This window comes from Paroedura picta, chromosome 2 (assembly GCF_049243985.1).
Source record: "Paroedura picta isolate Pp20150507F chromosome 2, Ppicta_v3.0, whole genome shotgun sequence".
Classification (NCBI taxonomy): domain Eukaryota; kingdom Metazoa; phylum Chordata; class Lepidosauria; order Squamata; family Gekkonidae; genus Paroedura; species Paroedura picta.
The window spans coordinates 37,208,612-37,233,908 of record NC_135370.1 but is presented as its reverse complement, the minus strand read 5'-3'; the positions used below and the strand labels follow the sequence as shown (position 1 = coordinate 37,233,908).

The following is a 25,297-nucleotide window of genomic DNA, read 5'->3' as shown; positions in this document are numbered from 1 at the left end:
GCCACCCCTGACCTAGAGCTTTTCTCCCTATATATTATAGTGGCCATAAATTAGTTGCAGAAGACCTTTTGTATATGGAAACATAATGGGGGGGAGGAGAAGAGTTCTTTTTTATATACTCTGCTTTTTACTACCTATTCAATTGCTCGCTGTGCCCTCTGCTAATTTGCTTTCAATGTAGAGTAGAGCACAGTGAGCTCCTGCAAGCCCTTGTATGACAGCTTGCTCACATGGAGCTTCATCGAGTACATTTCCTTTTCCGTTCATGAGTTGCTGGATCCAAACCAGCGTTGATGGTGTTCCATTGGTGTTCCACAACAGAAGCAAGACCCGCACATTCTACAACTCAAGAAGTTTACAAGGCATCTTGAGAGTGGTCACTTACTTTCAAGCTGGGCATCCAGTTTGGTGAGGAAGTCCACGTTAAATATAGCCATCATCAAATTCTCCGGAAAATACTCCGCCATCGCCAAAGTAAAAGCCAGGAGCACAAGGAGATGAGGCTCAAAGCAGTCTGTATAAAAAGATCCAGTGGAGACCGTGCGTTTGTCTTTATCTTTGCAGCAAGGGCCACCCAAAGAAGGGGACCAGAACTTTCCCTCTCTCCTGATATCACAGAACTTAATTCCTGCAGAGGCAGGTTTGTTCATCTTTTGTGTCCAAACCCCTGTCATAATTGCCCTCCTGAACATCTTGGGAATGTTGGCTTAGAGCAGGGGTAGTCAAACTGCATTCGCTGGCAGGGACTCATGGAAATTGTAGACCACGGACATCTGGAGGGCCGCAGTTTGACTAGCCTGGCTTAGTTCAACGGGCCTGCAGGTCCTTCACCCATCCTGAAAATCCACATCCCTGTTTCTTTTTGGTACCTTCCCTCTTCTCCTTCCACCCCACGGTTTATGACTGGCAGAGATTATCTCCCCCACTCTCTCTTATCTATCGCTGTCCCTGGCTCACATGGTAGGGGTTGGAAATTTACTGCCAGGAATGGCAGAGGATGCAGACTGAATGTCTCCTGAATTCACGCCTTTTACATCAAAAGCCTCCGCTACAAGAACAGCGCCTCCTGCTTAAACTAACCCCCTATATATAGACCCAAGGGGGCCATATATGCTTGTCTCTGTCAATGCTTCTGTTCGTGCCAAGCTCTGTCTCACTCTGCCCCTGGAATCCCTCAATAAAGACTGATTTATTTGCACCTCATGTGTCTGGAGCAGTTCTCTGAGGGGGTCTCCTATGGTCAATTGGACTGGTCTTCGGTCTGTGACAACCCCGAGATTGCCATTAGTCGGCTGGGACTGGGGGTGCTTTCCACCACCGTGACTCCCTTCTGCCAAGTTTCCCCCCCACAGGAAAAGAGGGGGGAAATGAAAGTTTCTCCATGAGAAAAGATCATTCTTCATGGAAGTGAGTCCTTCTCCCAGGGAGGATGGCTTAACCGAAGAGAGTCGGATCCAACGTAGCAGAAATCGGAAGACCCAATTCCATGTTTCCCAAGGTATTAAAGGTGAAGGTATCCCCTGTGCAAGCACCGAGTCATGTCTGACCCTTGGGGTGACGCCCTCCGGCGTTTTCATGGCCAACTCAACACAGGGTGGCCTTGCCAGTGCCTTCCCCAGTCAAGGTATTAAGGGCTGCTTTTTCATGTCCCGCTGAAACAAAAAACTCAGATTCACCTGATGCGAAATTATTTAGCCTCCCGGGCACTGCCTTTATCTCTGTCTTAGGAAAGCACTTGAGCACTGCAGTAAATATATGCCATCCACATTTTCCATGCTCATTAAATGCCTGCTCCTAGTGGTACAACCTATTTGACTCCAACAGCTCTTGGGCCAGAGGAAACGGGCACCGCTTTGGGGACTCATGTGGATGAAAGCCACACACCACGCGTGGCTGCACAGAGGGTGGGAAAGCAGGTGGGACTGTGCCTCTTGCCAGTTCTGCCAGCAGCGGCTTCCTTGACAGTAGAGACAGAGGGGAGAGTTTCATCCGATACATGGAACTCTGCCCATTATCACGGGCATTCCAAAAAGAATTCATGCTCTGGTGTAGTGCAGGGGAAGTCAAACTGCAGCCCTCCAGATGTTCATGGACTACAATTCCATGAATTCCAGGAATTGTAGTCCATGAACATCTAGAGGGTTGCATTTTGACTACCCCTGGTGTAGTGGGTAGAAGCCAAGCTGTTTTCTGCTGTTCGACATAGTATGAAATGCTGCTAGAACCTCAGCTAACGCCCTCCTGTATTTCTTTGATTAAGCGTCACGGGCTGATCAAATGTGAACGAGAAACACAAGTCAAACAATGTTCTCTCGCTCTCTCTGCTGTTGTTGCTGTCAACGTCGGATGCTACAGATACAAAATATATATTTTGCTGTTTTGCCTTGCACTGAAAACAACCCCCCCCAAAAAAAACCTGTATTTGCAGACTTCAGAAACATAGCTTTGCAAATTTCTCACTTTTCTAGCATCTACAACAGGGGTGGTCAAACTGCGGGCCTCCAGATGTCCATGGATGACAATTCCCATGAGCCCCTGCCAGCAAACGCTGGCAGGGGCTCATGGGAATTGTCCATGGACATCTGGAGGGCCGCAGTTTGACTACCCCTGATCTACAACAACTGGGTGAATACGCCAAGAAAATATTTAAGAACTCTTGTGCGGGGGGGGGGGTGGAAGTCACTTCTTTTCCTGTCTTCCAAAGAATTGGTGCTTCTTGCTTCAAATCCTGCCAAATTTGCACTCTCGGGAAAGCGTCAACAGATAAGGAATGGTCTGTGATGTACTTACCCAAGTGACTGGTGACGCGTCCTATGCAAGCTTTAAAGAACTCCTCACTTTGGGGAGGATCGTAATTCAGAACGGCAAAGGGAAGGAGAAGGGAGTAAGTTCCTGAAATGTAAATCTGGAGAAGAAAGGGCGTGCGTTAACCATGTAGGGTTGCCAACCTCTAGGCAGCACTGCAGTTGTCCAAAAAAAACCCCCAAAAACCCACAGTGTAAAGACAAGACAACTAAATAAGAATGTATCCAACCATGCATCCAATGGTTTGGGAGTACAAACAAAACAAGAAATATTAAGCAGCTGTAGCAATGCCCCTGGAAATTCCAAATCCAAACAAGGAAACGGTTTTGCTGACGAGTGCTCGCTTCCTCAGTGGACCCCAACAAAAACTTTACCGCACAGGTGTCTAGAGACATCTAGATCAGCGGTCCCCAACCTTCTTGTAGTCAGGGACCGCCTCCGAGGGTGGGAGAGAGCCGGCGGCCCGGCCACAGCAGCTGCACGTAAACGCGCACGCGCAGTTGCCGCGTGTGCGCGTTTTCGCCACTAGGTGGCGCTAATGGGCATGCGCAGAACAGCCGCACGTGCGCGTTTTCGCTAGCAGGGGGCGCAAACACGCATGCGCGGCGGCTCCACGCATGCGCGTTTGCGTCGCTGGCGTGCCAGCGGCCGCGCCTGCCTCTTCCCCCCCTCTCACTGCAGGGGGAGGGGAAGGCAGGAGCGGCTGCTGGCGGCCCGGTACCATGGCCTTAACAGCCCGGTACCGGGCCGCGGACCGGGGGTTGGAGACCTCTGATCTAGATAATATTCGTGCCCTAACGAGTTCCTTCATAGTTTAAATGCAGAGTAACTACTCGTAAACATATTAAAAAGACTGTGAGGAAGTGCCGGGTACGTCTTCCTTCCCCCTGATCTCCTTAGGGCGCTGCCGCTGCCTTCTTTCAACCCCGCCCCCCTTCCTCCCCTAGCCTGCTTGTCTCCAGTGACCGCACCCAGCTAGGATCTAACATTTCCCCCTGGGAGACGGTTTTCCCACATCTGGAACGGGGGGGGGGGGGGAGCCTGCTCTTGTGTCTATAAAGCCCCAGCCCGATCTCTGTGCCTTGTTGCAGTCAATTCTTCTGTTCTACATGTCTCCTTGGCAAAGTGCTGGCCTGTTATGTCTTTTACTCAATAAACTCACTTTTGGTTAAACACCTGAGCTGTGGCATTTGCCATGTTGGAGAATGAGAAAGGACTTCACAGCAGCACTTGCATAAGGTTCGTGAGGTGAAGGTAAAACCTAGGTCAGCCTTTCTCAACCTTTTCACCGCTGACAAAACACTGAAACATTCTTCAGGCTTTGAGAAACCCCGGAAGTTATGTCAGCTGGATACACCCTCCTGCCACACACCCCGGAAGTCACATGTCACCAGAAGTGCCATCACTCACCAGTGGGACACCATCAGGCCACTTCCACGGCACAGGAAGTGACAACACTGAAATATTTTCAGATGATTTGTGAACCGCTATGCTTGTGCTGTCACTTTTAAGGAAGAACAAAAGGGGAAGTGGCTGTTTTACCTTATCGGAATGCTGAAGAGTAACATCGGCGATTCTATCAAGTAACGGAGTGCAGAGGTAGGAGGCCCTGGTGAGAAAGGAGGAAAATTCCACGACGTTTGTCGCGGAAATCTGATCCTTCAAGCGCTGGAAAGCAGCTAGGGCATCTTCGAGAAGCTCTTCTTCAAACCATTCTCCGGAGGCATACTTAATTTCCTCCAAGAGAAGATCCAGCTCATGGACTGTCTCTAGCCTATGATGAGCAAGGGCATTGACTTTTTGCAGAAGCGTCCCGTACGTCACAGAAAGGTTTGACTGAGTGGACTTGTCCTGTTTAAACCATTTGACAAGGGCGGTGGCAAAGCAACTCAGATTGCTCAAGCTGCACTGCGGCAAGATGGCGTCAATGGTACTGACCACGGCTTCATCCATGAAAGAAGAAGGGAGCGTGGAAAGGGTTTGGATCAGTATGGCGACTTCTGAAGGCGTGATTTTAACTTTCAAGCGGCTGGAAGGAGAAGAATGAGAAACAAAGTGAAGAGCAGTAAGTGGACATGTGGGGTCCCATAAGCATGTCTGGAAGAAGTGATGGGTTGGCTCAAGCAGAGCCATCTGAAGGTCAACCCTTCAAAGACGGAGGTCCTGTGGCTGGGCAGAAAGGGACCAAGCGAGAAAGCGTGGCTGCCCAATCTGGATGGGGTGCAACTTGCAGTGATCCACTCCACCAGAAATCTGGGCATGATCCTAGACACCTCCTTTTCTATGGAGGCCCAGGGCCTGTTCTGCATGCAATAGATAATGCACTTTAGAAGTAGATTTTCCTGTTCCACATAGGAAAATCCAGCTGCCAAAGCACACTGAAAGTGCATTATCCTATGAGTGCAGAATGGGCCCAGGTCACAAGAGTCACACAGCTGCCGTTGGTCTACCTGCACCAAAGCCCAGCTACTAGTGCCGTATTTGGCCCCAGAATACCCGGTGATCCATGCGACAGTTGCCTCTAGATTGGATTTCTGCAACTCTCTATACATGTGCCTACCCTTATTCCTGATCCGGAAGCTACAACTGGTTCAGAACACAGCAGCCAGGGTCCTCACGGAAACACCTTGCAGGGCCCACATCTGACCCTGGCTACCAGATAAATCCTGGATCAGGCTTAAGGTCTTGGTAATTACCTATAAGGTCATACCGCCCTGAGCTGTATGGGAGGGTGGTATAAAAAAAAAAAATCTAAGAAAATAAATAAATAAACATGCGGTCTGGGCCCAATGTACCTAAGGGACCGTCTCTCTACTTATGCCCCCACAAAGAGCACTACGCTTAGCCAGCTCCGACTGGCTGGTGAGATCCCTGCCCCACGGAAGCATGCTTGGCCTCACCCAGAGTCGGATCATTCTCTGTTCTGGCCACCACCTGGTGGAACGAGCTCCCAGAGGACATCTGGGCCCTCCACTCCTGGCTGCATCTCTTCCTTCGCATGCAAGCACTGTAATGTAACATCTGTATCTAGGGTCTCAAAATCCAGACCTGGAAAATATGCCTTTTCCTTCATGTTTTAATGTTTGTCAAAGCTGCCGGACGAAGGCTTCTAGAGAACTTGAAAGCTTGCACGATATTTTGTGTGTCCTTTCGTTGTCTTTAATAACAAGACATTACATGATTGTTTCTTTCTCTGTTTTTTTGAGGACCAATACAGCTCTTTATAACTTCTTTGCCTACACCTACCATCCAAACCCCTGTTCATTGGAGATTCCAGCATCTGAAAGTGACCTTCCACGTGTTAAGCATATACTTGACCACTGACCCACTGAACTCCAGCTTAATTCATTACTGCATCTCAGCTTGGTGTAGTGGTTAAGAGCAGCAGCTTCTAATTTGGAGAGCCAGGCTTGATTCTCCGTTCGTTCACATGCAGCCAACGGATCTTGGGCTAGTCACAGATCTGTTAGACCTGTTCCCACAGGGCAGTTCTCTTAGAGCTCTCTCGGCCTCACCTACCTCACAGGGTGCCTTCTGTGGGGAAAGGAAGGGAAGGCAATGGCAAGCCGCTTTGAGACGACTCCTGGTAGAGAAAAGTGGGATATAAAAACCAACTCCTCCTCTTCATTCACTGGGTTATGTGTTGGGACCTCCTTCCAAGGATACATTGGTTCACAGACTGCACATGGTCAACATGATAATACTAATACAGACCAATTTCTCTCTGCATTGTCAGGGACTGTCCCAGTTGCCTTTTTCATGTGACGGAGGAAGGGCTCCATTGAGAATCTTTTTTTTTTGGCCACCAAGTCGCAACTGATTTACAAATCTTTTTTTTGATTCACGGCGACCCCTGGTGGGGTTTTCAAGGCATGAGATGCTCAGGGGTGCTTTGCCGTTGCCTGTCCTTGCAACACAACCTAGACTTCCTGGGTCGCCTCCCATCCAAAGGGTGAATAGGGACGACCCCACTTAGCTTCCAAGCTCTGACAAGGCCGGGCTAGCCTGGGTTATCCAGATCAGGGCTAATGCATGGTCCCTTCCATGTGTCCTAACGAGGAGGGAGGAGAGTTGGAACACCTATTTGTGAGCTCCTGGGGACTTATTTATAAGATGGTGTTATTGACAGTTTTGTTGTGCATCTTGGAAGTTCCAGACATACCAACCTGCAGGGATGCTGACGGTGAACAGAGTAACGGGAAAATGACAGAACCCACTCAACCTAAAGGTACTTTCGCTTACTTGATTAGCTGTCTATGTAATCTGTTGTAAAGGTCAGGATTGGGGAACCGGAGGGCCACCGTTGACTGTGTTACTCTGGCCAGCTCTCTTGGACTGTAGAGATCCAAGTGTTTGAGAAGGAAAGAAGAAACCCTGGAATTAAAAACAAAAACAAAAACTATGAGACCAGAATTATCACAATGTGTCGGAACATCATTAAGAGGCTTAACAAAAATTTCTTTGAGATTGTCTCCTAGCCTCGGGTTCAGAGTTCTATACGTGATCCGATTAAAGCAGGGATCTGGTATTACAGGATCCGGACATCTGTGACATGAACACAATAGATAGGATCCCACTGAAATGGGCAGGAGGGATTTCCATCCAATGTGAACTTTTTCGCTTCTCCGCTTATTCCTGAAGGCCACAGTGGTGCTTCTGGGGGAGGACGGGGAGGAGGGAATGGGGGGCTGTCACAGGAAGGGGGGAAATGTGGCCAAAAAAAAACACGCTAACCCTAAACTGGTCTCTTCTGAGTGACAAACATTTTAACACCTGGCCCTGACTTCAAAGGAAGACATTTGGGAAGTTCGATCATGAATCTGGCCCAGTTGCAGCTGCTTTATGACAGTGTCATTTTTTAATGGGGGTGGGTGGGAGGGGAAGAAAAATGGTACCCAAGAAACTATAGATTCAGGCTTTTGTAGTCCATGGACATCTGGAGGACCACAGGTTGACTACCCCTGGTCTAAGGTGTGACACACAGCTAAAACCTGACTTTGATGCTCGTAAGATACAACCTAAGATTTTTGAGACTGGTGTATGAGCAAGTGAACTAATATATCATTATAGTTCCATGCACACAGTATTTTTTTAAATCTTGCAGTGCTCTGCTGTCCACAGACTGCGCTGCCCTTTAAATGCAGAGATTTCACGGGTCCTTTGTCGTTAAGGTTTACTTTTGAATCAGCTGTGAGCTTCTGCATTCTATTTCTTGCATGGCTTCTATCATGCCTAAGGCTTGATGAGGGTCAAATTCATCTGCCATCAGCAGCGAAGTCTCCATTAGCCTAAAAGAAAAAAGAAAAGAAAAGAAAAGGTGCATTTTGCAAATTTCCAGTAGTTCAGAGAAAGCAGCACAGTGTCTACATTGCATTTGTATAAAGCAGGGGTAGTCAAACTGCGGCCCTCCAGATGTCCGTGGACTACAATTCCCAGGAGCCCCTGCCAGCGAATGCTGGCAGGGGCTCCTGGGAATTGTAGTCCACGGACATCTGGAGGGCCGCAGTTTGACTACCCCTGATATAAAGGAGGGAAGGAGATGTGCGAGGGAAACAGAAACTGATTTTGTCCAGGAAAGCTTAAAAAAGACATTCCTGCGCAAAAATCACTGGAAACTAAACAGCAACCCTGATGGGGGCACAAGTAGAAGTCACACTGAAAATACAGCATGTCAAATTCCCATTTTCCCTTCTTGAGGACATCCAATGAGGCCGTGGGCAGCGGATTCAGAAAGGAAGGAAAGGAAAGCACTTCTGTGAGGATGAGAGTTTTAAATGTGGAATTTACTGCTCCAGAGGAACTGGATGTAGTGAAGGCGAAAGGTATAGGTGAAATTAAGGCTAATTCACAGAGGACAGGTCTATCAGTCGGTAATAGCCAGAGTCAGGGGTAGTCAACTTGTGGTCCTCCAGATGTTCCGCATTTGCTGGCAGGGGCTCGTGGAATTGTAGTCCATGAACATCTGGAGGAACACAGGTTGACTACCCCCGGCCATAGTGACTGAAGGGAACCTCCATGTTCAGAAGCAGAAAACCTCTGAATTCCAGTGTTAGGAAGCAACATCAAGGGAAGGTTTTGACCTCTGTGCCCTGTTGTTTGCCCTGCAGAGTAATTGGATGGCCACAGTGCAAGCACCGGGTCATGTCTGACCCTTGGGGTGACGCCCTCTAGCGTTTTCATGGCAGACTCAATACGGGGTGGTTTGCCAGTGGCTTCCCCAGTCATTACCGTTTACCCCCCAGCAAGCTGGGTACTAATTTTACCGACCTCGGAAGGATGGAAGGCTGAGTCAACCCTGAACCGGCTGCTGGGATCGAACTCCCAGCCTCATGGGCAGAACTTCAGACTGCATGTCTGCTGCATTACCACTCTGCACCACAAGAGGCTCGTAGGGCGGACTATAAATCCCATAATAAATAAACAAACCATGGCTGAACTTACCGTTCTCTGACTTCTGGCCCTGCCATAGGAGCGAGAGCAATAAATAGACGAGTGAACTTCGAAAAACTGGTACAGTCGTCCATGATTTCCGTCAGTTTTTGTTTAGCAGCCAGTCGAAATTCTGTGTTGTTAAACTGTAACAGCTGGTAGATTCCAAGGATGATTCCTATGCTGTCCACATCCAATTGGTTCACATTCCGAAGGAAGACCTTATTACACTTGTGTAGCAAAGGACGATGACAGAATTTTACATTACAGAGAAAATGTATGAACCTCCTGGCATGGTTCAAGGGGATGGAATCCACAGTATCCAAAAGAAACTCCGCCTTCTGTATCAACCGATCTCGAAAACTGTGCGAGATAACATGAGATATGCTGACCATCAAAACGGATAAAACCCTAAAAAAAACGTTTAAAAGAGGTTAGGTTTCCTGGCTAGATGAACAAACATAATAAGGAGTTGGATCTAACCCCATTTCCCCCGATCTCACCTAATTCTCCTCCTCACTACAACCACCATCTCATGGACCTTATGGCAGGGGTAGTCAACGTGTGGTCCTCCAGATGTCCATGGACTACAATTCCCATGAGCCTCTGGCAGGGGCTCATGGGAATTGTAGTCCATGCACATCTGGAGGACCACAGGTTGACTACCCCTGCTCAAGGACACCGCAACCTCGGGCAATTTTTTCTTTTTTGTAGGAGATAGAGGAGGTGAAGTGGGGGAGAAAGTTCCACCAAAGATATCAGTAACTTTTCAAAAGCTTGCCTGATGTTTCTGCTAACAAAGCTTCAACTGTACAAGCAAATCCAGGTAGTACAGACAATTGGGGGGGGAAAGCATGACAGACAACAACTGAGCAGGTGTGCTTTGGCAAGCAGTGAAGCCTGAGGTGGCCAACAGCACAGTGTGGAGGGGAAGGGTGGTGCCACCGCTGCCCCTCCCCTCCCCACCGTGGCGCTAGCCACCTCGGCCTTCAGGGGTTACTGAAGCTGCTGAACCACGCCAGAGCGTGCATCCCTACTTGCAAGCTGTGTAAGACATGTAGACTTTTGTCAAGTTAAGTTTACCTCGTGGCCTGCATGGACGCCAAATTCTTATTCACAATCTCAGCTATCTGGCCCATGAGAGGACTATGGGACATCTGTTGCTCATGCAGACACAACGAAAATTTAGACAGCTCGGGCATGTTCATACTGTAAGGATACATTAAAAAAAAATAAAGGATTACTTTACCAAAATGAGCATGATATGGTAATATGAAATATTTCTCCATGTGCACCATAAACAACAGAGATACCTGAGGAAAAGTTGACTGCTCAATTACGATATTCTTATGAAGACTAAAATTAAAGTCCAGCGGCACCTTAAAAGACCTGGACCTAAATTCTGTTCTGTTGCTTCAGACCAACAAAGCTATCCAACCTGATTAAGACTGCAATTTTTCAGTCAATACTCTCAGCATTTAAAACTACAGCAGTTATCAGTCAAGAAAGCCTTCGGTGACAGGCACGATTCCAGCAATCTCAGGGTTTCCAGGAACCCTAAACCTATCTTTGACCGACATTGAAATGGAGCCAGTCAATTCAACCTCACTCCTATGATCGCTGACTCAGAAGTAGCTTCCACTGAAAATCAACATGTATTCAAAGCAGTGGCTTTAGGAGTTTCTCTTGGGTGCAGCAGTGGGCCTTAAGAAAGCCCAGAGAAACACATGCTTTCCCTTTGCATTCTTTGTGCAAAGGCAACATAATACAGAATGCATAAAACTGCATCTTCAGATTTAAGCAGTTTATGCTGCAGGTAGGATGTCAGACCAAACCTGAGGCCCTGATCTCAATGAGAGCTCCCCGGGGATTTCCCGGCCTTTCCGCTATATTCTGCCTTAGTGGACTTAGCCATACTTCCAGCCCGGTTGCAGGGCTCCTCGAAGCCTGAAAAATATTTCAGGGGCTCCTCCATGGTCAAGAGAGACTCCCTTAGATGTTTCTAGCTCATGTGGCATAGTGGGATAGAGTGCCAGGTTAGAACCTGGGTGGGTTCACATTTGTATCCCCCCCCCCCCCCCTCCGCTGTGAGTAATCTTGGGCCAGGCACTCTTTCGCAGTCTACCCGACCTCACAGGGTTGCTCTAAAGATAAAAAAGAAGAGGGGAAAACGAAGTACACTGTCCCAAGGCTTTGGGATAAAAGACAGGATCAAAATGTAGTCCATAAATGTAGCAGATGCGTGCTCAAAGAAGATAACGCTACCCTCTCCCTGCAATGCACACTCTACTTGGGCCGGAGAAGTCATTTGGCCCTTGAGAGCAGCATGGGAGCCAAGTGGAATCTGCTCTGCCTTCATTCCCTTTTCCATTGGCCACTGATGAAGGTGCAAAGATCTACAGACTGGAACCGGACTAAAATTTTCCATTAATGAAAAGCACTTCCGCCTGGAACAGAACTTTGTTTCTTTCTGCAGCTCTCCAGATGTTCTCGGGGGGGGGGGAGGAAACAAGGCTCAGTGGGCTGCAGCACGGTAAAGAAACAGGAAAAAAATCATGTTTTTTGTTAATGGAAAAAAGAATGTTGGATCTGACCCATCCTCTCCAGCCAAACAGCTGAAAGCATCTCTGTTATTTTTAACAGGGCACGCAAGCCTGTACGTGTTGCGTTCTCTCCTGACTTGCACTTAACACCGGATTGATGTACACAGGCAGAAATGAGCACAGATGCCGCCCAGGCCCTCTATGCTGGCCTCTGAAATATCTTCCCCTGTCCACAACCGTAGTCAGGGGCTTGGCAGAACATGAGAACTGAACAAGGATGCTGAAGCCCAGCTAGAAATTCACATTCCTTCCCAAAGTGACATCATGAGTTACAAGAGCTTTGAAGGACTCTGGTGTACTCTCTGGGAACTAGTATAAATACTTGAATGGGTAGATCTAGTGTGCTTTAGCTCCCTCAAAGAACAGCAATTTAATGGCTAGTTACAAACTGGCTCAAGGGCATGTGCACTCTCTCTCTTCCTCTTCTGAACGAAGCCTTCACCTTGCAACTTAACATTTCCCCCAAGCCAGCCTTTGTCGACTTTTGTACCCTTGAGAAACCCCTGAAACATTCTTAAGACTCCGGGCGAAGTGGCCCAATCGTGCAGAATATAGTTTAGAAGCATAGCTGTGTATGTGCCCACCTGGGGCCCCTCCCCTTCCCGCCCCCTCCAGGTCCATTTTGGGAGGGGGCGGGTTGACATGACTATGTATGCTCATATCACCTGATAAATGTTTAATAAATTGAAAGAAATATTAAAACTTGATTAACTCCCACCCATTTGGGAAACCCTCCCAGGACCGTCAACAAACCCCAGGGTTTCACGAAACCCGGATTGAGAAAGCCTGGCCTAAGCCAACAGTAGCCCTTATACATTGTTAAATTTATAGCTTGCTCTCTTGCTGCAATGACCGTCAACCTTGCAATAGGGACTGTTGATATAGAGACCGGCCAGCAGCACATGGCTATAGAAAAAAGGCTATCAGTTCCGGTAAAGAATCTTCTTTATCAAATCAGAGCCAGAACAAGTTCTGGATGTTCACTCATTTTCAAAATGATACATTTTCTTCAGTGGCTGAAATATATCAAGACAAATGAAAACTGATAATATCACCATAAGTCTTTCTGTTATTTTTTTTCTTATTACAAATAACATGAAGAAGGTTGGGGACCACTGACCTAGAGTACCTTTAGAAAGCTATTATACAAACTATGTAGTAAATCCAACAACTGGTATACAATCTCAACGGAAAGTATGAAAAAGCTAAGTAGTATGTATTTGAGTTATTAATCCTTTGCTTTTTTAATACTTTCAGTTGCAATTATGACTTATGGTGTTATTATCAATTTTTAACTTATTATGCCTTATGTCAGTGGTTCTCAATCTTCCTAATGCCGCGACCCGTTAATACAGTTCCTCATGTTGTGGTGACCCCCAACCATAAAATTATGCAAGCGTTCTTTCGCAGAAATTAAACCCAAACTGACCAATGGCATGAAGATCAATTGTTCATGATTGTATATAAACTGGGGGTTTTCTAGGGTTTCTCAGTTCAGTTCTGCCTCTTGTCCCAACATACTGATCTCGCTTTTTTCCAGACAGACAAATGCTCTACCTCCATCTACCACACAAGGTTGTTGTGTGGCACCTACAGGAGTGGCAACAGTGGCAGCACAACCCCCCCCCCGGCCAAGCTGCTTGCCTTGCCACGACCCCTGTGAAAGGGTCGTTCGACCCCCAGAGAGGTCCTGACCCCCAGGTTGAGAACCACTGCCTTATGGTGATATTATCAATTTTTATTTGTATGGATAAGTATAGATATATTTCAGCCAGTGAAGAAAATGTATCATTTTGAAAATCAGTCAATATCCAGAACTCGTTCTGGCTCTGATTTAATTAAGATTCTTTACTGGAACTGATAGCTATTCATCAACCCCGCAGTGGTGCCCAGAAATCTCCTGCTATTACAATTGATCTCCAGGCAACAGAGATCATTTCTCCTAGAGAAAATGACCACTATGAAAGGTGGGGTGGACTGTATGACATTATACCCCACTGAAGTCCCTCTCCCCCCCAAACCCCGCCTTCCTCAGGCTCCACCCACAAAATCTCCAGATATTTCTCCACTCAGAACTGGGAAACCTCGGTATCGCTATATGACCACTGGCTGCGGAACTGTGTGAACAAATACAAAAGAGAATGTGGAGAGACCCAAACCAGTTTTAGAGTCTTGCCAGAACTAACTTTACAAGAGCTTTTTAAAATAAGAAAATACTAATGCGTACCCTTATCGGCGATAAATGAAAAGGAAACCTGTTCACCTGTCCAGTCTTTTCCAGCCTTCCATGACAATCTCTGCAACCAGGGAATCGTGGGCATCAACGTTGAACCTTCAGAAGAGCCAAAAGACAATTCAATCGATTCTGCATGGCTACTTTAGCTTCCTCATTAGGGAGCTGAAAAGAAACTAGGCAATCAGAAACTGATCAAAAACATCAGATTGCTTGCAAATAGGCCTTGTATCTGTTGGAAAATTTTTCTTTACGGTTTGAGGGGAAAAATCCACAAAATATGAGGGGAATCAGTTCCTGCAATTGTACAGCGGGGGTCGTCAACCCCCGGTCCGCGGCCCGAAGGCCTCAGTAGTGGGCCGGCGGCAGCTATGCTTGCCTTTCTCCCCCCCCACACAGCGAGAAGCTCACCAGGCCGCGAGAGAAGCGGCCACCAAAGCGGCCACCGCTCACGGCCCAGCTAGCTTCTTGCTGCTAGAAGGGGGGGGGGGGAAGAGGCAGGCGCCGCCGCCGGCACGCTGGTGGACACAAACGCGCATGCACGGAGCAGCCGCGCATGCGTGTTAGCGCCCCTGGTGGTGAAAACGTGCATGTGTGGCAGCTCCGAGCATGCACGTTTTCACCACCAGGGGACGCTAATGCGCATGCGTGGCGCCTGGGCCGCCGGCTCTTCCTCACCCCTGGAAGCAGTCCTCAACCTTCAAAAGGTTGGGGAGCGCTGTTGTACAGAAAGCCTCCAGCTTTGTGTAGGGGTTAAGAGTTGGGAGCTCTAACCTGGAGAACTGGATTTGACTCCCCACTCCTCCACATGCAGCCAGCTGGGCGACCTTGGGCTAGTCGCAGTTCTCTTAGAGCTGTTCTCACAGTCTTATCAGCCCCACCTACCTCACAGGGTATCTATTGTGGGAAGAGGAAGGGGAAAGTGTTTGCAAGCCACTTTGGGATTCCTTTGGGTAGTGAAAAGGGGTGTGTGTATAAAAACTCAACTCTTCTTCTTCTCTTTCTTGTCCAACAAATCCACCATGTCCACAAGGTCTCCAGTTCAACCTCTTAATCCTTGTTGTCAATTATAACCATAGTATAATTGCCTTTATGTACATACCTCCCAATACTCTACCCCCCTGTCTTCTACCTCACTGTTAAGCACACTTTGGGTACAACCACATTCTTGTAGCTATGACTGTGGTTCAGTGGCAAAGCAACACCTGTTCATGGAGACAGTCCTAAGCTCAATTCTCACTACCTCCAGCTAAAAAGATGAAGTTGTAGGTGATGGCTCTGAACTGGAAGGGCCAGACTAGCCTAATCTCTTCAGATCTCAGAAGGTAAGCAGGGTCAGCCCTGGTTAGTACTTGGATGGAAGACCGCCAAGAAAGCCCAGAGAGGCTCTAGGCAGAGGCAGTCAATGTCAAACCAGTGCTGTTGATCTCTTGCCTTGAAAACCCAATGGGGGTCAACCATAAATTGGCTGTGACTTGACACCACTTGTCCCCACCAGAAGGTGATATGGAAGACCTCTGCCGAGTCATGGTCAATCAGAGTAGACAATACTGACCTTGACTGACCAGTGATCTGTGTCAGTGTATGACGGCTTCATGGGCTCAGAGGGAGAGCAAAAATCTCATTTGAGGTTGATAGCACAGCACTTCCTATGGTGCAAGTGTTTAAGTTTTTGAGTGGAGCACTAGCTTAGAAGAAGAGTTGGTTTTTATATGCCACTTTTCTCAACCCGAAGGAGTCTCAAAGCGGCTTAGTCACCTTCCCGTTTCTCTCTCCACAACAGATACCCTGTGAGGTGGGTGAGGCTGAGAGAGCCCTGATATTACTGATGAAGAAGAAGAAGAGTTAATTCTTATATGCCGCTTTTCTCTACCTGAAGGAGTCTCAAAGTGTCTTACAGTCACCTCCCCTTTCCTCTCCCCACAACAAACACCCTGTGAGGTAGGTGAGGCTGAGAGAGCCCTGATATTACTGCTCGTCTGAACAGCTTCATCAGTGCTGTGGCCAGCCCAAGGTCACCCAGCTGGATGCATGTGGGGGAGTGCAGAATCGAACTCAGCTCACCAGATTAGAAGTCCGCACTCCTAACCATGACACCAAACTTACCTTTTCTGCAACAGGTTCTGCTGCCCTGCCAACATCAAGCAACACTTGGCTGCTTGACGGGTTCTGTCCAGCTTATGGACTTAACTTCTTTGCATCTCAATCTTTCATAGCCTGAGGAAAGCTTTTCTACAGTGGTATAGAAATGTGCTTCGGAACATGCAAGGTTCGGATCATAGGGTCATGGAGCTGGAAGGGGCCATACAGGCCAGCCAGTCCATTCCCCCGCTGAATGAGAGATCAGCCTTCTCTTTTGCAGCCTAGATTTTTCTAGGAATGCCGGGGAGGGGGCCGGGCGGAGAAACCTTCCCGCGGTCCTCGCAGCAGCCTCCGAGACCCGTGGGGAGACAAGGGAGTCGGCCGTGTGTGTGTGTGTGTGTGTGTGTGTATATAATGGCCTTTGGCCCAAAGGTATGGGGAAGTTTAGTCAAAATACTCCCTACTGGTCTTGTACCAGCAAGTGAGGTGTGAAATCAGCCTGCTATATTTCGAACGTTCATTTTTAAAATACTTTTTTAAACGAAAGCTTCAATCATACCCCTTCCCCACAATTTAAAATAAATTTTATTCCATTGCATATAAGTGTTAATACCACTTACTTAAGTAAATTGTAGAGCATGTTCACTAATGCTTCATTATTCATCGATCCAATCTTGTTTTCGGCTAAAATGCGAAGGATGAGAAAGTGGGGGTGATCTCTTACATCATTGATATCCTTCAAGAAGTCCGGCTTCTTCTTTTGAAACTGCCAAAGTATATCAAGAGCCTTTTCCACATGTTTTTCAGAGAGTTTGGTTTTGTTCTTTCCAACAAGATCAAACACTTGCTCTTCGTCTGCGCACTGGTTTAGCTGGCAGAAAAATGCGTTGCTGCTCCACCTTCGAACCTGGCAAGTCCTCGGTGAAAGCAGAAAACGTCTCAAGCAAAACATTTTTGTTGCTTTTTATAGGCTGCTCTTAAGCGTGTCCCGAATGAAACTGGTCTCCTCGGTTTCCGGTCATCACCAAACCGCTAGTGGGCATGAAGGAAAGGCATTTAGATAACCCAAAAGCTTGCATCTCCTGTGTCCTTTGAAGTCACTTCTGAGAAGAACGATAAAGGAATTCTGAAACATCTGCAATGGAATCAATTTTAAAATCCGCTCTTCATCATTAATCCACACTGGCTCCCCGAGGCCTCTGCTCCCTTTCCCCCCATTTTTCACTATCCTACCCAGTTACTCCAATAAGACCACCAATGCAATTAGCTTACAGCAGACTTTCTCAGCAAGGGTTTCCCAAATGGCTGGGAGTTAATTTTAAATATATATTTTTTGTAAATGTGTTAACCATTTATCAGGTGATATGACTATCTATGGTCATGTTGACCCATTCCCCTCTCCCAAAATGGCCGATGATGGGGCTGAAGAGGTAGGTGGGCATATCCACAGCTCTGCTTCCCAACATATTCTGGGGTTTCTCGATGCCTGAAGAATGTTTCAGGGGTTTCCCAACCATAAAAAGGCCGGTTTAGACCCATGCAGCCGTCCCATCAGCATGTTCATTCCGACAGGTAGAGTGGGCAGGAGTATACTGGTCCACAACTGCCCAGGGATCTGCATAGGGCAAATGAATGTTCTGAGGAAGTGCCTGCTAATAGGCCCTTTCCTCATTATTAGCAGCATTGATTTTGGAACGCTGATGATCACAGATGTGCATACCAGCACATCCTTTGAGCATTTGTCCCATGCAGACCAGTCAGTGATTAAGTGGACTGGGTAAAGGTATCCCCTGTGCAAGCACAGAGTCATGTCTGACCCTTGGGGTGACGCCCTCTAGCGTTTTCATGGCAGACCCAATACAGGGTGGTTTGCCAGTGCCTTCCCCAGTCATTACCGTTTACCCCCTAGCCAGCTGGGTATTCATTTTACCGACCTCGGAAGGTTGGAAGGCTGAGTCATCCTTGAGCTGGCTGCTGGGATTGAACTTCCAGCCTCATGGGCAGAGCTTTCAGACTGCATGTTTGCTGCCTTACCACTCTGCGCCACAAGAGGCTCTTTGGACTGGGGTATCTTATTTCATTATGGATGTACAGTTAATATCACCCCTCAAAAATAACCACAGGCTTGATAACGAGTTAGTTTTCATACTGTGCTTTTCACTACCCAAAAAGAGTCTCAAAGCAGCTTACAATTGCCTTCCCTTTCCCCTCCCCATAACAGACATATTCTGAGGTAGGTGTGGCTGAGAGCTCTGACGGAACTGCTCTGTGAAAACAACTGACAGGACTGCAACTTGCTCAAGGTCACCCAGCTGGCTGCATGTGGAAGAGCGGGGCATCAAACCCAACTTGCCAGATTAGAGGCTGCCGCGCTTAACCACTAAACCAAGATGGCTCCCATTCCCAGTAAGCCTTCCTTCAGTAAAGACTTTCCTCTAACAGAAAAAAAAAGGCAACTGGGTGGGGGGAGCATAATAGAGGTTTAAAAAATTATTCATGGGGCAGAGAGTGGTCAGATAACTTTCTCTCCTGAAAAACTAGAACTCCAAGGCTGGTGGATGGGCAATAGCTTCAGAAAAGGGGGGAGGGGAGAAATACTTCTTTAATCAGTGAGTGATTAAAATGTGGAATTCACTACCAATGGATGAAGAGCCGACCACAAGCACTACGTGCTCAGATCAGTCAGTGACTATTAACCAGCATGACTGAGAGAGAAGAGAAGAGCTGGTTTTTGTACCCTGCTTTTTACTACCCAAGAGTCTCAGAGTAGCTTACAATCACCTACCCTTCCTCTCCCGGTTAGGTGGGTGAGGCTGAAAGAGCTCTGAGAACTGTGACTGGCCCAAGGCCACCCAGAAGGCTGCATGTGAAGGAGCAGGGAATCAAATCTGGGTCTCCAGATTAGAGGCCACTGCTCTTAACCACGACACCGAACTGGCTCTCCTTATTAAATGGAACTTCCTTGTTCACAGGCAGTAAATCTCCAAACATCAGTGTAAGGAGGCCACATGGAGGGAAGGCCTCATCCTGTGTGGCCATTTGTTAACCCTCCAGAGCAGGGGTAGTCAAACTGCCGCCCTCTAGATGTCCATGGACTACAATTCCCATAAGCCCTTGCCAGCAAACGCTGGCAGGGGCTCATGGGAATTGTAGTCCATGGAGGGTCACAGTTTGACTACCCCTGCTCCAGAGTAACTGGCTGTGAAACAGAACGCTGGATTAATTGCTCTGTTGTTGCAGGGCTCTTCTGATGATCTAGCTTGCTGAAGGTAATCAAAGGATCCAACCCTTTTTTTGATAAGAGCATATTCCACAACTGTCCCGAGGCGGACTCCTTATAAAGATAACACATCTCAACTGTTATCTAAGCAAGGGGATGAATTTGGAAGAAAAAAAATAGTACTGCAATCAGACACACTATTGCCTGACTTAAAACAAGCAAACCAAAAACCCCTTTAAGGATCACAAACCTTGAGAAGCTACTCCTATACTAGGAAGTGAACGGCGGGGTTGGTTTTCAGCCCCGCCCTCTCTGGAGATTTTTTTTTTGGGGGGGGAGATCACTTGGGCATGAAATTGGGGTCACTGTAGTTGGCCAAGTAGCTGTGAATTCCTGCATGGTGCAGGGGGTTGGACTAGATTCCTCTGGAGGTCCTTTCCAACACTACGATTCCATCCTTGGGAAAGTCCGCCTGCAAGAAATCACGTGGAGGCACGTTCATCAGCCCGCTTGTTTTCAAGCTAGAGGACGCAACCCCTTGCGCTCAGGAGGGTCCATCACTGCTTGCAAATCCGAAACCCGCGCTTCCTACCAGCAAGCGGTCCCTACTCACCTCTCGGTTGCCGGTTCCCTCCTCCAACGCACATGGCGAGAGATTACTCTCTTTCTTCAGGTCCTTAGCCTTCGCAAAGGCAAAGTCAAGGAGAGATGCAATAGTGCAGGATAGCCAATAACACCGACCTGCTTACACGCTCCTAACTACTTTCTATCATCCCATATAGGAGACATGCGAATCAACTGCTCGCCGTGCGCTAGTTTCCGCCTTGCTGAAGCCAGTACTACATTTCCCAGGATGCCCGACCACATGCTCTCGTAGCCTTGTATTTTTTCATCTCGCGAGATGTTTCTGCTTTGCATGCATGCTGGGGAGGTAGCCGTGCTTGCTCGAGTGCCACTCTATGGTGCGTGATTTCACGCTATTTAAATAAGTTAACTTCCAAAACAGCCCTTGCTGGGGATGAGTTTACACAACAAATGATGCAATCTATGGGGATGTTTATTTTGAAGCCAGACCCCCTGACTTCTCTCAGGGTCGGTATTATGTAACCGGGGACTGAAAACTGGAACAAGGCTTAAAGTTGCTTTCTCAGCTATGCTCTCCCTTCAGGGAACTTTTCAAGGAGGAGAGCTCGGCGAACCAGAATTCTAAACATCTCACCAGATTATTATTCCCAAAATTGTTTAGAGGATGTTTAAAAATATAAGCCCAAAATAATTTTGTGGTTTTACTTACTTGTTTTACGACACTTACCTTCTTCCATGCAACTGGATGGCAATGGCAAGTTTCTATAATAACAGTTTATTAAAATTCCTCACTATGTATTTTATTTCTGATAATATGACTGTAAGATATGGCATTGTAATGGAATTTTGAGTTTGACTCCCTGGCCTTTGGAAGTGACCAGCAATTCCCTGGGAGGAATGTCTCACAGTTTTATGGAGCAAGTTTATTAAAATGGTAATTCTTTCACTGCATTATTTGATGTAAAATGTACTAGTTCAGAGTGAGCCCTGACCAGGCTGTAGATTAACCTATTAATTTCAGTATGGATGGAAATCCATGTTATCCCTTGAAAGTATCCCAATACTGATGAAGAGATGCTAAGGTAAGGTGGAAAATTGGGGCTGGGGGATTATATATAGAATTTTCATTGTCAATTAAAAAAAATGAGCTAAACATACTCCAAAAGCTGTAATCAAATTATAAATATTAAAAACTGTATCAAAATACAACAGTTTCTGGTTATATAGTTACCTCCCTCTAGTGCAAAACAAAATACTTCAATAAATTTGCAGTTGAACATTTGGGGATATTCATACACTTACACATGTCTTTCCTAAGATCAGCCACAATCATAGATTGCAAAGAATACCCTGAAGTCTCCATGTCTTTCCCAACCCAGGGTAGCAACCTTATATAAGCAAATCTCTAGATATGCTGATGTATCTTTGAGATGCCCTGTAGAAAGCTTAGTCACCATCTTCAAACATTCAGAGGCAAAGCTTCACATATTTATTTATTACATTTCCCTACTGCTATTCAGGGCAGAATGCATTTATTACAAGAATCACTTTTTTTTAAAGGAAAAGAAATAATCATCACTGTATGACATTTGATTTAAAATATTTTCTCTCCCTTATACCCTAACCCAGGTCAGTTTGTACAATAGCTGAATATTAATCCAGTCAAACTGCAAGTTTTACTGCAATTGTAAACTTTGCATTGGTCTCATTGACTGTATAAATCAGTGGCAAGCAATGTTGTCTACAGTTATGTCCAGGGCCTCCACATATTCCTCTTCAGATAACAGTATATTTTACATTTTGAGTCTTGTCTTCTGAAATTTCAGGTTGGGCTTTTGTCCAATAAAACCAAGACTAGACTCCTGTGCAAATACAGGGGACTCAGAGGTACCTGCAGTTGGAAGAAGGGCTGCTAAAAATAACCAGGCTGTTTGAAGAGAATGAAAGATGGTGAGCATGGGTCTCAAAAAATTTCCCAAGGTCAGTTGGCATCTAGGTAGGGAACAGATCTGGCAACATGGGTCCAGTTCTTACATTAATTTTGGGACAAACTTTCCATAGCCAGAGCTCCCTGCTTCAGGTGCACTGGAGCAGTGGTCCCCAACCCGCGGGCCACGGCCAGGTGCCGGGCCGCGGCTCTTTCTTCCCTCCCCCCCGAAGCGAGCTCGCCAGGCCGCGAGCAAATTGGCCGCCAAAGCGTCCGATTAGCTCGCGGCCCGGCAAGCTTCTTGCTTCGGGAGGGGAGGGAAGAGAAGCTTGCCGAGCCGCAAGCTAATCGGCCGCTTTAGCCCTGTAAGATCTCCAGCCTCTAACCTGGAGAGCCAGGTTTGATTACTCACTCCACATGGAGCCAGCTGGGTGACTTCGGGCCAAAAACAATGAGAAAGGGACACTCACTACAGCAGTGGTCCCCAACCCCCGGTCTAGAGACCGGTACCGGTCAGTGGATCAGTCAGTACTGGGTCGCAGCTTCTCCTCCTCGTCCTCCTCCCCGGCAGCTGCCTTGGAGGCTGCCATGCCACTGCTGCCGGCTCACCTTTGGTGCTCTCCAGTGGCTGCCATGACTGGGGCTCCCCCTCGGCATGGCACTGTGCAGCTGCTGGCAGCACCCCCCAGCGGGTGGCGGGAAGTCAGGGGCACCGGCGAGAAAGCAAGTGGAGCAGGGGCTCAGGTGGTGCTGGCGACGTCCCTTGGCAAAAGACACCCCCCCCCCCCGGGCCTCAGTAAAATTGTCAAGTGTTGACCGTTCCCCGGTGATAAAAAGGTTGGGGACCACTGCACTACAGAACAGAGCTAGTCACAGCCTGTTAGAACTGTTCTTACAGAGTAGTTATTTCATAGTTCCCTCAGCCTCACCTCCCTCACAGGGTGTCTGTTGTGGGGAGAGGAAGGAAAGGCGACTCCTGTGGGCAGTGAAAAGCAGGGTGTATTAAAAAAAACTCATCTTCTTCAATATATATGTTTTATTTCGCATCTATTATAACTTCTGAGACTCAGGGCCGATTACAACAGGGTAAAAACATACGAAATCCCATAAAACCAGTTATTAAAATAAAATACATTAAACCACAAGCAGTAAAACCGAATGAAAGGGATGGCCCGCTGAGCTCTCATATCAGCATAGGCACAATTGGCCACCCCCCACCAATAACTAGCCTAGTTTTTGCTATATATTCCCACTGTCATGTAGGGAGTTCATAGTCTGAGGAAGAGTGCTTCCACTCGAAAGCTCACGCCTGGAATAAATCTTTGTTGGTCATAAAGATGCCCCTGGACTCTGATTTTTATTAGCCTCGTTATGCTCAACCGCTAGGATCCAATGCTGGGCAAAGGGGAGCGAAGGCCCAGAAACTTTAATCCCCCTCGCCTCGGGACGTGCTCGCCGCAAGGTTGCAAGCGCCTCTGCTGTTTGCACCGCTGCCGTGCAAAGAGGCCAAGGCGGAGCCAGGATCCGGCCGCTTTCCGCGGTGCAGAAGCGGCCCGGCGCCGAGCTCGGTTCTGCCCGCGGCGAGCCTCTCCATCCCCCCGTGCCTCCCCCGGCAGCCCCGCGCCGCTTCGGGTTTCCCGCTTCCTCCCCTCCTCCACTGACGCAGTCCGTGCTGCACCAGATCCTAACATGGCGGCGGCGAGGCGGTGAAGAGCGCGGCGGGAAGGAGGCGGAGTGCGGGCCCAGCGGGTGAGTGAGTGAATGCGGGCTCGGGGCGGCCGCTGCGGGACGGGGGTCGCTTGGCCCGCGAATTCAAGGGGGGGGGAGAGGGAGGCATGGTCCCTGCAGTGGGGCGGGAAGGAGGTGCCCCCCTCCTCCCTCTCCCTCTCCCAGTTTGAATCTGCCTCACGCTGACTTTGGGGGAGGCGGCCTGTTCCCACCGCCAGAGCCGAGGCCTCCCCTGAAGGGCGCGTCGCCCCCTCTCTCCACAAGTCGGGGGGAGATGGGGGGGGGCTTCTGGCCCGGGGAGGGTTGGGCCTGGGGCGAGGTGATATTTGGGGCGGGGGCGCAGGTCTGCCGTGGCTCTGGCCCGCTCTGGGCAGGAGGCATCGGGGCCCGGGCGAGGAGGGGACCTCTTTGTTTTGAGGGCACTGTTGGTTTCGCCGGCGTCAGTCTTGGGCGTGCAAAGTGCTTTACAATTCCTGTCGGGGTTTTTTTTTGGGGGGGGGGGAGTCGCACCTCTGCAATTTGGGGTGGAGAGGAGGAATGTGGCGTTGAGAGCAGCCTGGTCTAGAGTCATAAGGAGCGGGAAAGGCTAAGAAGTGGTGGAATAACAGACTCAGGGTGGGTTATTTTTTTTTTGGGGGGGGGTCTGGAGTAGTAAACGCAACTACTATCTTTATTTACTCTGGAGTGCTCTGGAAAGGAGAGGGGTTTTTTCAATAGGTGCATGGTTGGTCTCACCTCTTGGGCAGGTTGGTGATAGTCACCAGGTTTGTGGCTGAGGTTGGAGTTCTTTAGTCCCTGTTTCCTTTGGCTCAGAATGGGCTCTTTTAGGAAATGGGCCTTGCTTGGTTATACTGAATTCTGAACTCCGAAAGTACTTTGTGTGGGGGGAATGTGCAGTGAGGAAAGGGCAGATCCCGTGCATAGGAAAATGTACTTTCTGAAATGTAAGAGATAAGCACTGACCGGGATGGGTTTAAAATCTAGGGCTTTTAGTTTGGTTACTTAAATCCATTTTCGCAGTGGATGAAACAGAGCCGTGGAATCTTTTGGAACCCATGTGGTGTCTTTCATAAATGATCTGGAGTGAAGGCTGAGGTAGCAGTGATTGAGGGTGGCCCAGATGTATTGGGGTGATGAAATCCAAAACAGGCAGTGAAGAACTTCAGAGGGATCTCTCCACAGTGGGTAAATGGGCAACAGAATAGAAGACAAGGTTCAGCAGTGCATGGATCCTGTAAGATGACATGTTGGAATCGGTGATTGGAGCCCCTCTCTGTATAAAATGTGTAAATAGCAGAGGAGTGTGGGAGGGAATTGGGTTGGGATTTTTTCTCCCCTCCCCCACTATGTTCAAGATGAAAAGTGTACCTGAGGGACCGCCTCCCTGCCCATGCTCCTCAAAGAGCTCTATGCTCCGCCACCAACCAGCTAATGATCCCTGGCACTGAAGAAGCCCGTCTGGCCTCAACCAGGGCCACAGCCTTCTCTGTCCTGTCCCCCACCTGGTGGAATGAGCTCCCGGAGGAGATCAGGGCCCTGATGGAGCTAAAACATTTCCACAGGGCCTGCAAAAGGGAGCTCTTCCACCAGGCATTTGGTTGAGACCAGGCGTAACCAACAACATCTACAGGGCCCCTGCTCCCTCCCTCCCAGAAATCCATCCATGCGTTCTGCTCCTGGACCTG

The 25,297-nt window shown here is 48.2% G+C and overlaps 2 protein-coding genes across 7 annotated transcripts in view; one reads left to right on the top strand and one right to left on the bottom strand.

Moving 5' to 3' along the window:
* FASTKD1 (FAST kinase domains 1) overlaps positions 1 to 20,232 on the bottom strand; it is a 30,925-nt gene extending 10,693 nt beyond the window's left edge. Inside the window, exons 1-10 of one of the 5 annotated variants that reach the window (XM_077319782.1) lie at positions 19,986 to 20,232; positions 16,773 to 17,287; positions 14,101 to 14,169; positions 10,318 to 10,443; positions 9,247 to 9,645; positions 7,983 to 8,093; positions 7,048 to 7,179; positions 4,348 to 4,834; positions 2,791 to 2,905; positions 386 to 514 (exon numbers count right to left, since the gene is read on the bottom strand). In XM_077319782.1, coding sequence (XP_077175897.1) covers positions 386 to 514; positions 2,791 to 2,905; positions 4,348 to 4,834; positions 7,048 to 7,179; positions 7,983 to 8,093; positions 9,247 to 9,645; positions 10,318 to 10,443; positions 14,101 to 14,169; positions 16,773 to 17,104 — 1,900 coding nt within the window. In that variant the 5' untranslated portion in view covers positions 17,105 to 17,287; positions 19,986 to 20,232. Of the gene's footprint in view, positions 1 to 385; positions 515 to 2,790; positions 2,906 to 4,347; positions 4,835 to 7,047; positions 7,180 to 7,982; positions 8,094 to 9,246; positions 9,646 to 10,317; positions 10,444 to 14,064; positions 14,170 to 16,772; positions 17,288 to 19,985 lie in introns of those variants that run through there. The other 4 variants (XM_077319785.1, XM_077319783.1, XM_077319784.1 and 1 more) reach the window with 4 other exon arrangements.
* A 3,112-nt stretch (positions 20,233 to 23,344) lies between these two features.
* Positions 23,345 to 25,297, top strand: part of PPIG (peptidylprolyl isomerase G) — a 37,081-nt gene continuing 35,128 nt past the window's right edge. Inside the window, exon 1 of one of the 2 annotated variants that reach the window (XM_077319781.1) lies at positions 23,345 to 23,637. The gene's annotated coding sequence lies outside the window, so the exon portion shown is untranslated. The remainder of the gene's footprint in view (positions 23,638 to 25,297) is intronic. The other variant, XM_077319780.1, reaches the window with a different exon arrangement.